Source organism: Labeo rohita, chromosome 14 (genome assembly GCF_022985175.1).
Source record: "Labeo rohita strain BAU-BD-2019 chromosome 14, IGBB_LRoh.1.0, whole genome shotgun sequence".
Classification (NCBI taxonomy): domain Eukaryota; kingdom Metazoa; phylum Chordata; class Actinopteri; order Cypriniformes; family Cyprinidae; genus Labeo; species Labeo rohita.
The window spans coordinates 29,977,281-29,992,579 of record NC_066882.1 but is presented as its reverse complement, the minus strand read 5'-3'; the positions used below and the strand labels follow the sequence as shown (position 1 = coordinate 29,992,579).

The window sequence follows — 15,299 nt, the reverse complement described above, 5'->3', positions numbered from 1 at the left end:
GCATGGCGACAAGACTAGAGGACGCAGTGTCTCGTTCTCTTCTCAGGGAACCATGGTTACATATGTAACCTGAGACATTTCCTTTCGAGGGAACTTCGAACTGCGTCCTCTAGAGGTCGCTATGGGGAACATGGAACATTCAAGGGATATAGCCTATAGTCTAGGGCAGTAGCCTAGACCTCGGCTTGTCAACAGGGGGTTTCACCTACTGCTCTGTGTGACCTCGCTCGAGGAGCAGGTCGCGCAGGTCATCGGCACCCCGTTCACCCCGGTATCGATAAAATACATAAGTCGAGTGTGGCCCGAGGTTCCGGGGCCGAACATCTTAAGAAGGGGTACGAAGCTCAACACGTGATCCCCACCATACAGGATTTTAGAAAGAACACAAGAAGCTAGTGTGCGTTCTTACCATAACATGGATTTTAGAATGTGCCCGGCTAGCCTGGACACTGAAATACCATTCACAAAAAGAGGCTCTGGGAAGCAGAGAACACAAATTCCAAATTAGGGAGGTTTTAAGCTCTCAGGGAGCAGAATCGTGCTCAAAGTGACCCTTCTGTAGAGGGGAGCACTGCAAAGCTCAATATTGAGCGGCCTGAATGGGATGCCCTGGAGCAGAGGAAGTAAACTCTCTTAGGACAAGAGGAATCTTAGTTGCTCAACAGGGAACAGCATGCTCACAAGAGACCCTCATACTTTGAGAGGAGCGAAAGAGGGCTGGTTTAACATCATCCCACCAGGGGCTACCACCTGGAACAGCCAGAGCCATAGGGAGCGAAGGCCCTTCGCTTGATATAGAGAGGTACCTATGAGCTCCAATTAGGAGTGACATGCTCACAGAAGACCCTCAGTGAGGGGAGCATTGCCAAGCTCATGCAATGCCAGGAGAGACATCACAGGGGCAGAGAAAGAGGCCTAATCACCTAGGCTGCTGTCTATGGATGTCTATTCCCTACCAGATATCTTGTGTTTAGCTTGTTTTTCCCTGTCGGGAAAAATGAGAACTCTGATTGGATGCCTAGTTTCCGAAACAAGTCAGTGCCGGAGAATTAAAGTGAAAGTGATGAAAATGAAGTGAAAGTGAGTAAAAGAAGGTGGCACAAACAGAAGACTATTCTAATGTTACGTGATCTTACACAAGCATTCCAGTATGTGAATATTATCATAACATTAGCGCTTAAAATGAAGAAAGTTATCAACATAACTGATATTCAAAATGGTAAGCAAGCGCTGCTTTGTTTACATTTCATATATCTGTGTTTATCTTGTATATATTTGTTTAGTTTTCTCCTTTTGAATGATGAATATATAGGCCTACGATTAAAAGCTGCTGATAAAGTTAAATCTTTTTCACGCAGGCACAAAACGCACGTCAGTTTGCAGTCGGCTGTAGTCTGTGCAGTGTGTTCAAGCACACGTTTTTGTCCAGATGCTGCTGACATGCCACTAGTTCTTTGAAGTCAGCTTGGTGTGTGCTGGCCTCTCAAGGAAGGTATGTTCATATATGGTCTTTCCTGTGCTGAAGTGACCCCTTGTGGTTAGATAAGTTCTGTATAAGTGAAACAAGTAATTGAAGTGATGCAAGCTCTTTATGAGAGCAAATAAACATGTTGTTCTTCAGTATACAAAAGTTTCCATCTCTATAATGAACTACATGGTGTCGGAATTTAAAATATTTAACCAAGAAAGAGGATAAAAAGAGGTTATAATGACCGAAGGATTTGGCCAACTAGCCCCACTGATCTTCGACAGCAACATAGCAGAAAACTGGTGAAAATTTGAACTGGAATTCTACATATTTATCGCAGCAGCCCACAAAAAAAAGATAAAACTAAAGCCTACATACTCCTCAATCTTGCAGGACCAGAGGCGACTGAAAGAGAGCACATATGCTCTAGTGATACTGGCTGCCAATGTGCAAGTTGTAATCACACCAGCGGAGTCAAGAGAGCATGCAGGAAAGGAAAGGATAGTAAAGGAAAGGACGTGACATGAGGCCAAGTACAGTGACCCATACTCAGAATTTGTGCTCTGCATTTAACCCATCCAAGAGCACACACCCAGAGCAGTGGGCAGCCATATTGCTATCACTGCTGCGCCCGGGGAGCAGTTAGGGGTTTGGTGCCTTGTTCAAGGGAAACACCTCAGTCGTGGTATTGAGGGTGGAGAGTTATTCACTCCCCCCCACCTTCAATCCCTGCCAGACCTGGGACTCGAACCCACAACATTTCAGTTACAAGCCCAACTCTCTAACCATTAGGCCACAGCTACCACGCAATGCCGTTTTCTGGTTGACTTTGACACACGGCATTGACCACTTTGTCCAGTCTTGCAGCATATGCAATGCTTTGAAGCCTCATCTACAAAAGGAGCCATTGCACCTGCACAAGATCCCAGAACTGCTTTGGTCTGTTGTTGCCGCTGACATGTTTGAACAACCAACAGTACCTAGTGTTGGTAGATTTATACTCTGGGTGGTTTGAAATAAATTCACATAGAAACTTGTCTTCGCAAAACATGAACAAACACTCCCCAAAAGCTAATCACTGATAATGGCACCCAGTTCATGAGCTAGATTTTCAGAGACTTTGCAAGTTCATGGGACTTCTGTCACATCATTAATAGTCCTGAGTACCCCCAGGTGAATGGCCTCACAGAAAAAGTCGTCCATAGTGCAAAGTGTCTGCTTGAAACCACTAAGAGGGATGGGACAGACTTGTTTCTGAATTTGTTGAACACCCGCAACATTCCTCAAGATAAGATACTGGGTTTGCCGGCACAGAAACTGATGTCCAGGGTAAGATGTACCAATATGCCCATCAGCAAGCAGATGCTGAAGCCAAAGTCAAATGACACTGTGTGCATGAATCCCAAGTGCTAAGGATGCAAACAACAAAAGGACACAACAAGATTTTTAGGATTCTTAGGAGCACTTTCACCAAGCCCAGCTCATATGTTATGGAGTCCAATGGTAAAGAGTACAGGAAGAATCGTCAACACCTATTTCCTGTAAAAGAACCACTCGCACCCTGCAAGGACACCGACAGCAGCTAGTAAATTAGGCGCGGTCACTTTAACAGAATTTGGGGCCTCAGAGAAGAGAACAACCCAAAGAGTCTTATGTGAGCCATTTGGGCGATCATAAAACAGATTGCAAGCCTACATTCCTGTCCTATGCTGACTTTTCACCTCAGGGGTGAACCAGCGATAGACTAATCAAATCAGGAGGACAGAGAACTCTTGTTCTCTGCTGGGACCATTTGAAACCACAAATGGCTTATCATCAACTTTTGACCAGCCTGGGTCAAACCCATGTAAGAAACACAGGAAAAGACTAATTTACAGATACTTGCAGAGATTTCCTCCACGATGGAGGAAGCATTATGTTAATTTATGCACTATAAGTAACAGTACGGGGCATGACTCCATCCCTGTGCAAGGACAGCTGGTTGGAACCCAAGTTTGGGGGACGAACCTAATCGGCTTGCTGAAAATCCCATGTTCCTAACAGCCTTTCGCCTTTCATTTGAGTGCACTCTCACCGGTGCTCCCTGCTTGACCACTATGCAACTGTACCATCCAGAGCTCTACAGAACCAGTTAAAGCTTTGTGAAACCTTCAAAGTCTTTGCGCCCTGCAACTCCGACTTTCAAAGAACTTCTAGCGCATCACGCTGTGTAACCAGGCAACCAACTGTAGCTTCCCCGGCAGAACTGTCCAATCGCCACCGAAGGCTTCCCAAAGATGTCATCCAAAGACTAATCGGCAACCAACCAGAAGTGGCGTGATTCCCTTTGTTAAGACAAGCCCACCGAGGGAAAACCCAGCTCTCAACCTCGAACGCAAGTAAAACAAGGTCTCCTATCTTGCCGTACTGGTGCTAAAATTCATTAAGTAGATAAAAGTCAAACTCTGCTTTTATGGTCTTGTCAGGTTGCGATTTAAGAACTAGTAGCAAATACTAGAAATGTTGGGATTCCATTCAAACTCAGTAATTCTCATTCCTTGAACCGTATGCATGTATGTGTGTGTGTATTTTAGTAGTTTAGTTTGTGTATCTTGTAGTTCAAGTATTTCAATAAATTCTTGTTTCATGGAAAAGAACATTGTTTTATATTTGTGTAAGTTATTGTCTGTGCCCAGATCTAGCAACCTAGCTTACAGTAACAACCTATTACATTGTTTATATTATAATCCGATGGCCAGAGAAATAATATAAACACCCAGAATTGGTAAAATATGCTAAGTTAAACTCTTCGCTGGATGAACAGTTAATAAAGTGTAAACTATTCATGCTGAATCAGCTTAATCCAGTTGATTTCCGAATCCTTTGGATTTGGTTCCCAATTGAATAATTTAAATGTGATCTAATTTCTTACAAGACAATGCATCCAATGTAATGATACACATCTGATTTCTTTCTCAACTGTTTATGTTCACTTAGGAAATAACGGACAGGTTTTTTTTTTTAGTTTTTTCCAAGGACACTTACCAAGACAGGTATTTTGACATAATTTTGTATGTATTTGTCGGTTCAAGAGCAAGAACTCAATTTGGTGTTCAAGGGCTGTGAGACGCAGCTCTCTGCACACATTACACAGGGCACGGGCTCTGGATTAAGCTTTTCGCATCTGTTTATGTTCGTATGCTTAAACTGGCAAGGTGTATTTGTTCGTTTGTTCAGGAGGACGTGAAGTAGACCTTTTTTTGGGGTTTGCGCACTGTTTGAAGCGGCTCTCTGCATGCTCACCGAACATGGCACACAAGTTCTCGGTTGAGTTTTTCTGCTTCTTGTTTGAATGCTTTAAACTCTTTTGAATGTTTGAATTGGCAAGGGTTAGAAACACATGTAAATAATAAGCTTTCATGATGACACCCATCAACTGTCCTGAGCGTCTTTAGGCTGGCCTCGGGCAGTCAACTGAAATCGCTGGGGGCCCCCTTGACTGTGGGCCTATAATCGTCGTCACCTTTTACCCCACTGTTACGAATCTGATCAGTGCTCTGCGGACTACCCACCACCAGATGTCACTCTCACCTTTTCGTTCACGCCTGACTGTCACTCTGTATCTCGGACTGCATCTCCCATCCTCCACCGCACTAATTGCGTCAACCCCCCGTGACCAATCAGGCTTCCTATAAAAGCCCCAGACCGTCCCAGTTCATGTTACGGATAGTAGTAGTTTCCCAGTGTTTCCCTGTGTTTCCTAGCGTTTCCTAGTGTTTCCTAGTGTTTATCGGATCTCTCGCCTGCCTGACCATTCTCTCGGATTACCCTTCACGGACATTGTTCGCTCCCGATTGGACTTACGCCTGTTACACGGACTCCGATTGTGCCTCGCCTACGATATCCCTGTCTGCTATGTTGATTGACCCTGCCAGTTCGACCATGTATCTGTCTCGTCCCAATAAAAGCTCGCATGTGGATCCGCTCGTCTCTCGTCACTCACTCTCCGTTACAGAACTATCCGTCACAACAGGATCCAGCAGCTTTTCACCCGGACAATCTTCCGATGTGGACACAGACCTGATTTTAGCCAGGATCAAACAGGGACAATGTACACTCGAACAATACATCCGTGAGTTTTTGGCAATTTCAAACTATTCTACCCTCCCGGACTGTATTATTATTGAACTGTTTGCCGATGGCGTCAATGAGCCGCTAAGAACGAGAGTAAGACGTGAGGCTCCGCGCTCATCATTAGCCGCATTTATGAACTTTGCGTTGCTGTGTGCGGGTTCGCCGTGTACTGTGGGAGTCGCGGAGGAGGAACGGGACAACGCGGACATGATAGCCGCGAACCCCTCTCGCAGATTGGCGGTCACGCCGGATCACGACGCTACAAACAAGTTTACCGCCTGGATCGCTCGTGAAATGGCGGCCGTGTCAGAGCGCGCTCATGCTATGGCGGCGTCAGCAGAGTCCGCGCACAAGAGGGCGGCCGCGCCGGAGCGCGTTAACGCGGTAGCGGCGACAGCGGTGCCCGTTCACAAGATGGCGGCAGCGCCGGCGCACGCTCACAAGATGGCGGCGACGGCGGAGCCCGTTCACAAGATGGCGGCGGAAACAGAGCTCCGTCACGTCACAGCTGCCATACCAGAGCTATATGGAGTTACAGCTGCATTTCCTGAGTCAAGTCGAGTTTCCAAGTCAAGTCAAGGTACAGCTGCATTTCCTGAGTCTAGTCAAGTTCCCAAGTCAAGTCAAATTGCAGCTGTGTTTTCAGAGCCACTGCACAAGATGGCTGCCCTCCCACAGCCAGCTCACATGATGGCCCACGTGCTGGACTCACCTCTAATTGCTGTATGGGCAGCCAAGATGGAGCTCCGTCACGTGACGGCTGCTGTTTCTGCCAAGTCAAGTCATGTTACAGCTGCTGTTCCTACAAAAACAAGTCAGGACACCGCTTCATTTCCAGTGTCAAGTCAAGCGTTTCCCAGGCCAAACCAAGCTAAGGCCACTCTACCAGAGCCAAGTCAAGTTGCAGGTGCATCTTCTGAGTCACGTCAAGCTCCGGCTGCCGCTCCAAGGTCAAGTCAGGCCTCCAAGTCTGGCCCAGCAACAGGGTCAGGTCAAGACACAGTCGCTGTTCTCCACGAGTCAAGCCAACACACTGCTGGTCCTCACGAGTCACGCCAAGTCACAGCTGTGCACCACGAGTCAAGCCAGGAGCCAAGCCAAGTTACAGCTGTCGTTCCCGAGCCAAGTCACGTTACAGCTGTCGTTCCCGAGCCAAGTCAGGTTACAGCCGTGTCTCCTGAGCCAGGTCAAGCTACGACTGCTCTTCCAGAGTCCAGTCAAGCTTCCAAGTCCAACAACGTCAAGGCGGTCATTCCTGCGCCAAGTAAAGTCACTGCTGATCTTCATGAGCCAAGCCAGGTCACAGCAGATCTTCGTGAGTCAAGTCAAGTTTCCAAGTCCTGTTTTAATGCAGCTTCAGCCTCCAGTCAAGCTTCAGCCTCCAACCAAGCTTCCGAGTCAGGCCAAGCCAAAGCTGTGATTCCAGAGTCAAGCGAGTTCACTGCTTCTGCTTCAGAGTCAAGTCAATTCTCCAAGTCACGCAACGTCAGGGCTGTCGTTTCTGAGTCGTGTAAGGTCACAACCGACATTCCCGAGTCAAAGCCAGGTCTTGTCTCGTCTGACCGCCCAGAGTCAAGTCACGCCTTGTCTGACCACCCAGAGTCACACTGTGCCCCTGAGGTCACGTCTGTTCACCAGTCTGCTCCAGAGCTCCCGTCAGATCTCAAGCCTGCTCCAGAGCTCCCGTCTGATCTCAAGCCTGCTGCAGAGCTCTCGTCTGGTCTCCAGCCTGCTCCAGAGCTCCCCTCTGATCACAAGTCTACTCCAGAGGCCCTTCCCATCGGAGAAGCTGCGCCAATGCCTCCAGAGGTGTCGGCGCCTGCCGTAGAACCTCTTATGGAGGAGGCGTTAACCGCTAAACTCTCTGCTTCTCCCTTTTTTCTGTCTGCATCCTCTGTCACTGTTCTCCCCAGGTCCCAGTCTATGACGCAGCCTCCTGTTCCGCCCCGGAGGGCTGCTGCGCCACCTGTTCCGCCCCGGAGGGCTGCTGCGCCTCCTGTTCCGCCCCGGATGGCTGCTGCGCCTCCTGCTCAGCCTTCTGTTCCGCCCTGGAGGGCTGCTGCACCTTCTCCCCCCATTCTGTCTGCCTCCTCTGTCCCTGCTCTCCCCAGGTCCCAGACCGTGACGTGGATTCCTGCTCCGCCCCGGAGGGCCGCTCCGCCTAGTGCGGCGCCTCCTGCTCAGCCTCCGGCTCCGCCCTGGAGGGCTCCAGCATCGCCTGCTTCGCCTCCAGCTCCGCCCTGGAGGGCTCCTGGGCCTCCTGCTCTGCCTCCGGCTCCGCCCTGGAGGGCTCCTGCTCCGCCTCCGGCTCTGCCCCGGGGGGCTCCTGCCCCGCCTCCGGCTCCGCCCCGGAGGGCCGCTCCGCCTCCTTCCCTTATTCTGTCTACCTCCTCTGTCCCTGCTTTCACTAGGTCCCAGACCGAGACGCGGATTCCTGTTCCGCCCCGGAGGGCTGCTCCGCCTCTTGCTCCGCCCCGGAGGGCTGCTGCGCCTCCTGTTTCGCCTCGGAGGGCTGCTCCGCCTCCTGCTCCGCCCTGGAGGGCTTTTGCTTCGCCTGCTCCGCCTTGGAGGGCCTTTGCCCAGCCGGTTCTGCCTCAGTCTCCTGGCCCCCCCACCGCTCCCCTGGACTGTTTTTCTGTTGTTTCTGTTTGAGCGTCTGGAAGCCGCTCCTTGGGGGGGGGGGCTATGTTACGAATCTGGTCAGTGCTCTGCGGACTACCCACCACCAGATGTCACTCTCACCTTTTCGTTCACGCCTGACTGTCACTCTGTATCTCGGACTGCATCTCCCATCCTCCACCGCACTGATTGCGTCAACCCCCGTGACCAATCAGGCTTCCTGTAAAGACCGTCCCAGTTCATGTTACGGATAGTAGTAGTTTCCCAGTGTTTCCCTGTGTTTCCTAGCGTTTCCTAGTGTTTCCTAGTGTTTATCGGATCTCTCGCCTGCCTGACCATTCTCTCGGTTTACCCTTCACGGACATTGTTCGCTCCCGATTGGACTTACGCCTGTTACACGGACTCCGATTGTGCCTCGCCTACGATATCCCTGTCTGCTATGTTGATTGACCCTGCCAGTTCGACCATGTATCTGTCTCGTCCCAATAAAAGCTCGCATGTGGATCCGCTCGTCTCTCGTCACTCACTCTCCGTTACAATAGGCGAACGTTTTTTTTTTTTTTTTTTAAGGTAATTTTTTTATTTCACCACTTCCCTTCCACAATTAATAGCTTCTTATCGTTACATGACTGTTAAAGTTAACTTACATTTTCGGAAACCTTAATCTGTGCTCTAAAAACTGACATATTGCATGATTTATGTCATGCAAGGTCACCGTAAATTCTAGAGAAATTTTCGAGGTGCTCAGCGGGGTACAGTTAAGACAAAATGTATCAGTTGTACCCGCACTAGAATCCTATTGTGGCACATGCAGTTTAGTCGCACAATGTAAGATCACAAGTTAATAGTCACATTCAGACAATATATCTTTGTTTTGAGAATGACCTTTGTTATCATGGTTTATTTATTATGTTTAAAGTTATTATGTTTATTACATTATTGTTTGCATTTGGTCTGTTTTATTATTGCTGTTTGCAACTGTTCAGTATTTTTTACTGTCACTCAACTTTTCAACTGTTACAATTAAAATGATGAACTGAAATTAAATATTATATCGCTGTTTGCCATTACTGTACAATGTTTTACAAATTAACTACTTTTAACTGAACAAATAATTAAATAAAATACTGAATGGAAATAAAAGCTGCTAAATTTTCATTTTTAAAGGTATTTTACATTTGCAGTAAATTGGTTAGGCAGCTTTACAGCATTACGGATGGGTGTCTCAACTGTACTCGGGTACTGTTCCAACTGTACCCAAGTCTTCTTGTGTTTATGAGCTAATTGTGGCAAATATGGCCTACTTATGGATGTTAATAAGTATTCATATTCTAGTTTTGATGTGGCAACGTAAAAAGCAAAAAGTGTACCAACTGTACCCGGTCTACCCTACATGCGCTTCTCCAGTCTAAAAAAAAAAATTTCTAAGGTATATATATATATATATATTTTTTTAATCAAATAATTGTGATTAATCATTTAACTATTATCATGCAGCCCTTAAAACACATTAGAAGCTACTAGCAGATGTACAAAAGGCAGCAATGTCATTATTCAGTGTGAGTCAGTTGGAGATACAGTTGGATTCTATTCTAACAGCGTCAATGTAAAGCACCTCTACAGAAGACAACAGTGCCATCGTTCAGCTTAATTCGGTTCAACTTCGGTTCTCATCTGATGGTACTGGTGCAGTCACATGGATAGTTTTCTATAGTCATATAAAAGTGTATAAGCCACTATACAAGCTAAATTGTTTGAAATTGCTTGGAAGATATTAGCTACTCAAATAAATCTATATAGTAAACTCCTAATAATATATCATTTAGTTTTAATGAGCTTATTTTTCCACTACATACCAAATTGTTTGGGAATATTTATCCACTAAGGTAACTCCACTAAGTTAAGTTAACAAGTACACACACACACACACACACACACCTATACATACACACAATCACAGTGTAAAGAGTGGTTGATCTTACTTGTTCGAGCTTGTGGAGGTGTCTTGTAGATCTCCGGGATCAAAAAGCTGCGAGTTCTTCAAACCTAACTTCACACAACCCTTCAGGAAGAGTGCCACATTATCCTAAACACACACACACACAGGAACACACACATGAGCACATCCTGCATGAATGCAGTGCCAAGACTATATGCACATGAACTGTTAAAGGGAAGAGTGAGGCAAACCAACACCTTTGGTTTTGGGCACCCACTGCCTGCGTCTCTCTCTCACTCTCTTTGCAAGTTTATAATGTTAAAAGCACACTTGATCACAGGTGCAGGAATGCCTCTCTCTCTTTAAGGTGGCTCTGTGTCTTTTGTTAAAATATGCAACCTGATCTCTGTTATTTGCTACTCTCTGGTTCCCAGCTCCAGTGAAAGGCCCCTGATCCCTCCCTTTAGTTTCTCTCTCCCTCTCAAGCGGACCTGGAAGGGTGGCACAGTTTCCTGTCCCTATCAATTGTTGTTCCTCTGTTGTTTTGGAGGGATACAATTTTTTTAATCTCACGTCTATGTTTGAGAGAGAGAGAGAGAGAGAGAGAGAGAGAGAGAGAACATATTCAATTCAATGGCTCTAAAGTTCTTTAACAACATAACATCAAATAAGCAAACTGATCATGTGACTGTTTTTTTGGATCAATATATTATTATTATTATTATTATTACTACTATTACTATTAAATGTGTATTAAATGTTAATGAATGCAAGGAAATGTTTTAATTTACCTTTGCAAAATATTTGTTTTCAAAATTTGTGACTTTGAGAAAAATAATCTGATTATAAAAGATTAACAAAAATACATATTGACATGACTACAAAAGAAAGAAAGAAAGAAAGAAAGAAAGCTAAACAGGAGGTCATGGTGCAGAATAGTTGATTACAAAATTTTTATCTTTAAATTTAAACCAAATATGCAGTTACATTCTGTACAAAAATGTTTCACTTCTTTTTCAATTTACTTCTTAGCCCAACAATGTCCTGACTTACTGTACCTTCTGTCATTTTAGGGATCTAGGAATCACCTTAGTCTTGCAGAGCCAGACATTTCTCTATTTAGCCAAAAAAAGCCTCTCAAACTCGTAAACATACTCAGAGACAAATTCTGTAGTTTTGTTTCCCAGTGTAATTGTAGATTATATTGATGGTTGTTTGTTACCCCCCTGTGCTGTCTATAAGAGATGACGTAGGAGGTGTGGGGGAATTACTTTTGGGACACGGAAATAGGAGGCAAATGGTGTAAATAAAAAAAGTAATACCTCAGTTCTACAAAGAAGTGCCAGTTAATTCGTCCATACGCATCTACATGATGTCAGAAGTGAGCCTGTACTGACGATGGCACAAGCACTTCGCAAGATTGACCCCCTCATCTTTGACGAGAATATAGCAGACAACTGGACAAAGTTTAAGCGCGAGTGGCACATATACTGCAACGCTGGTCTTTCAGCAGCAACTAAAAAAGTGCAAGCGTACACTTTTCTCAACCTCGCCGGTCCCGACGCCCAAGATAAATATGACACTTTCACTTTTGAGGAGGGGGAAGATCCAGAGGATTCAGAGGTACTGGTAAAGAAGTTTGAGGAAATTTGCCTGCCTGTAAAGAGTGTAATTATGGACAGACATGCATTTCATACAACGAATCAGAAGCCGCAGTCAAAAATCCAGTCGTACATTGCTACATTAAAAACACTAGCCAGAAAATGTGAGTTTGGCACGCTGCCAAATAAATAAAAAAAGAAGTAGATACCAAAGAACTAAAGAAGGAAAATGAAGTCTGTGCCGTACAGTATCCTCCATGCTCGGACTGTGGTGGGCAGCATTCATCTGACCGCAGCAGCTGTCAAGCCTTCAACAAGCGCTGCAACGCGTGTGGAAAATGGAACCACTTCTCTAAATGGTGCAGATCGAGCAAAACACGCACCTACAACAGACCAGGACAAGGTCCATCTCAGTCAAGCAGAGCACCCCACACCATATGCAGGGGAGGACAGACACATAGAATAAGTGAACTGGATGCACAGGTTGCATATGAACCAGCAGACCTGTTTTACTGTGAAAGTGTAGAGGTGCCAGCGGATAGAGGAGAGATATTCACCATCCTGTCCACTTCCAACACAGGGAAGCAACTTAAGGTGAAGATCAATACTGGAGCCCGGTGCAATGTATTCTCCAGAGGCGTTCTCCAGCACATCGACCCAGGCACTCATGTTGACCACAGCCATGTAGTCAACCTTGTGGCTTATGGCGGTCAGATCATAAAGACTTTAGGTGTTACTAATGTAAACTTCACATGCGGGACACTACAGTTCCATGTCATTGACAGTGATGTAAAACCTTTATTGGGCCACAGAGACAGTGTCAAACTAGGCTTTGTGCAACTTGGCCCGAATGTGCACACTCTCCAGCAGGGGGCTCCTGAGCTCACAGAGTATAAAGACCTCTTTGACTGCAGCACTATAGGCAAACTGTATCAACATGCACCTTGACCCCTCTGTGCACCCTACTATATGTGCTCCCAGACGAGTGCAATTGGCAATGAAAGACAAAATAATCCAAACTGGGAGTCATTAAGCCAGTTCAGGAGCCCACTGAGTGGGTTTCTTTTATGGTGGCTGCATGAAAAAAAAAAGATGGTGCCGTAAGACCGTGTATTGACCCTGTCCACCTCAACAAATCTGTCCTCAGATCACATCATCCTATGAAAACAATAGAACAGGTGGTTGCTGACATGCCAGGTTCCAAGGCGTTCAGTATCCTTGATGCGAAGTGTGGATTCACTTAGTGATGAGTCATCGAGGTTGACCACCTTCATGACCCCGGTGGGCCGATATGCCTTCCTTCGAATGCCCTATGGAATATTCACAGGAAGTGAAGTCTTCCAAAGGTGTATGGAGCAGCTTTTTGAAGGGCAGCCATGTGCAATTGTTGTTGACGACATTCTCGTTTGGGGCAGCACAACAGAGGAGCATGATTTGCGCCTCTGGCAGGTCATGGACAGAATATGCGCCATAAATATTAAGCTGAACCCTGACCAGTGCCATTTCCGGGTGTCTGAGGGTGTCTGATATGTGGGTCACCTTCTAACTGACCAGAGCATAAAGCCTGACTCTACAAATACAGATGCAGTTAGTTCTATGCCAACCCCAGCGGACAAGCATGATGAGTGAGTGACGACATATTGTCAAGTATGGTGGTCCTCTGCATTTAACCCACACACACACAGCAGTGAGAAGTGAACACACACATTGTAAACACAAACCCGGGGCAAAGGGCACTTCAGTCATGGCATTGAAGGTGGAAAGAGCACTGTTTATTCACAATCCCCACCTTAATTCCTGCTGTTGCGGGAATCGAACCAGCGACCTTTGGATTGCAAGCCCGACCCTCTAACCATTCATCCCAGGCTATAGCGAAACCACAGGACCCCTGCATCAACTCCTGTTTCAGGATGTGGAATGGAGCTGGCAGGAGCACCACATGCCAGCGTTCACCAGACTTACAACTCCTTACAAGTCCTCCTATACTCCAGTACTTTGATGTGCACCAGCCAGTGGTGGTATCTGCAGATGCCTCTCAGCAACGCCTCTCAGAGAAACCATGTTTTGGCCGAGCATATACCAGGACATTGAACATGGAATCTCCAGGCGCGGTCTTTGTAATGCCCTCAGACCACACCAAACAAAGGAGCCCCTTCAATCGAATGATATACCAGACCTGCCATGGGCCCTTACAGCAGCAGATGGTTTTGAGTGGGGGGAAAGAACACCTGGTGCTCGTCGACTCATACTCCAGCTGGTTTGAAATTGACCAGCTCCCAAACATGACCAGTGCGACCATCATAACCAGGCTAAAGTGCCACATTGCCACCCATGGAGCTCCTCAGCAGCTAATGACTAATAACGCAACATATTTCACAAGCAGGGAGTTCCAAGAATTTGCCCACACATGGGACTTCTGCCATGTCACCAGCAGCCCCCATTACCTTCAATCAAATGGGCTAGCTAAGAGGGCTGTACGCTCAGCTAAACAACTGCTAGAAAAATGTGCACATGATGGAACAGATGTATATGCAGCACTGCTCAATCTACGTAACATACCAAGAGATGGACTGCCCTCACCAGCCCAGCGCTTGCTTTCTCGGCGCACTAAGACCCTTATTTCCATGACCAAAGCCAAGGTAGAAACGCAGATCCAGGCAGCTCTAACACATACCTTAAGAAGGGGGATGTAGATTATATTGATGGCTGTTTGTTATGTTTGTTACCTCCCTGTTCTGTCTATAAGAGATGACGTAGGAGGTGTGGAGGAGTTACTTGTGGGACACGGAAATAGGAGGCAAATGGTGGTGTAAATAAAAAAAGCAATACCTCAGTTCTACAAAGAAGTGTCAGTTAACTTGTCCATACGCATCTACAGTAATGATAGAAACCTGGTTACCCTGACTCCTGAAAGGTGCATAGCAGCTAGCTATATTACATATTACATCATTCATTATTAATGAATAAATAACACCGTTACAACCTGAACTAACTAAATGAGAAATAATAATAAAAGATTGTGCCAAACAAATAGTATGTTTTTCTTTTCAATAATTGTATTTATTTATTTTTTTTTTAACCACTGATTTTATGCCAGAAACTAAAACTGAACATATGCTCACCATAGAAGAGGTGTATTCAAGTTTTATGTCAAGTTTTATGAGTATGTGAACGGAGTGGAGCGGCAACAATTTCCCCTCCGCGCTCCAAGCATTCAATAATCACTCCGCTCCAGCTCCACCCCGGGTTCACCATTTCCCACTCCTCGCTCAGCTGTTCAGGAACGCTGCTCTGCCTTTGCTCCGAGGAAATTTACGCCTGAAGTATTTCAGTATGTTTTGAAATATCACATAACATATATTACAAATTAAAATATAAATATATATTAAAATAAAATTCTAGGACAGAAGTTCTGTGGCTTATTGGACCACTAGTGTGCCAACTATTTTCCTACCACATTCCTATCAAGCTTATTACGTGGTTGTCAGCATTAAAAATTACCATCTGCTTTTTTCAGTGCAAATTTTGTTTGTAAAAGACTTTAACATCTCTCTGATCA

At 45.9% G+C, this 15,299-nt stretch overlaps 1 protein-coding gene across 1 annotated transcript in view; it reads right to left on the bottom strand.

Annotated features, from left to right (window-relative positions):
* Positions 1-15,299, bottom strand: part of limch1b (LIM and calponin homology domains 1b) — a 120,591-nt gene that overhangs the window by 87,490 nt on the left and 17,802 nt on the right. Inside the window, exon 3 of the mRNA XM_051127476.1 lies at positions 10,183-10,286. Within this exon, the coding sequence (XP_050983433.1) occupies positions 10,183-10,286 (104 nt within the window). The remainder of the gene's footprint in view (positions 1-10,182; positions 10,287-15,299) is intronic.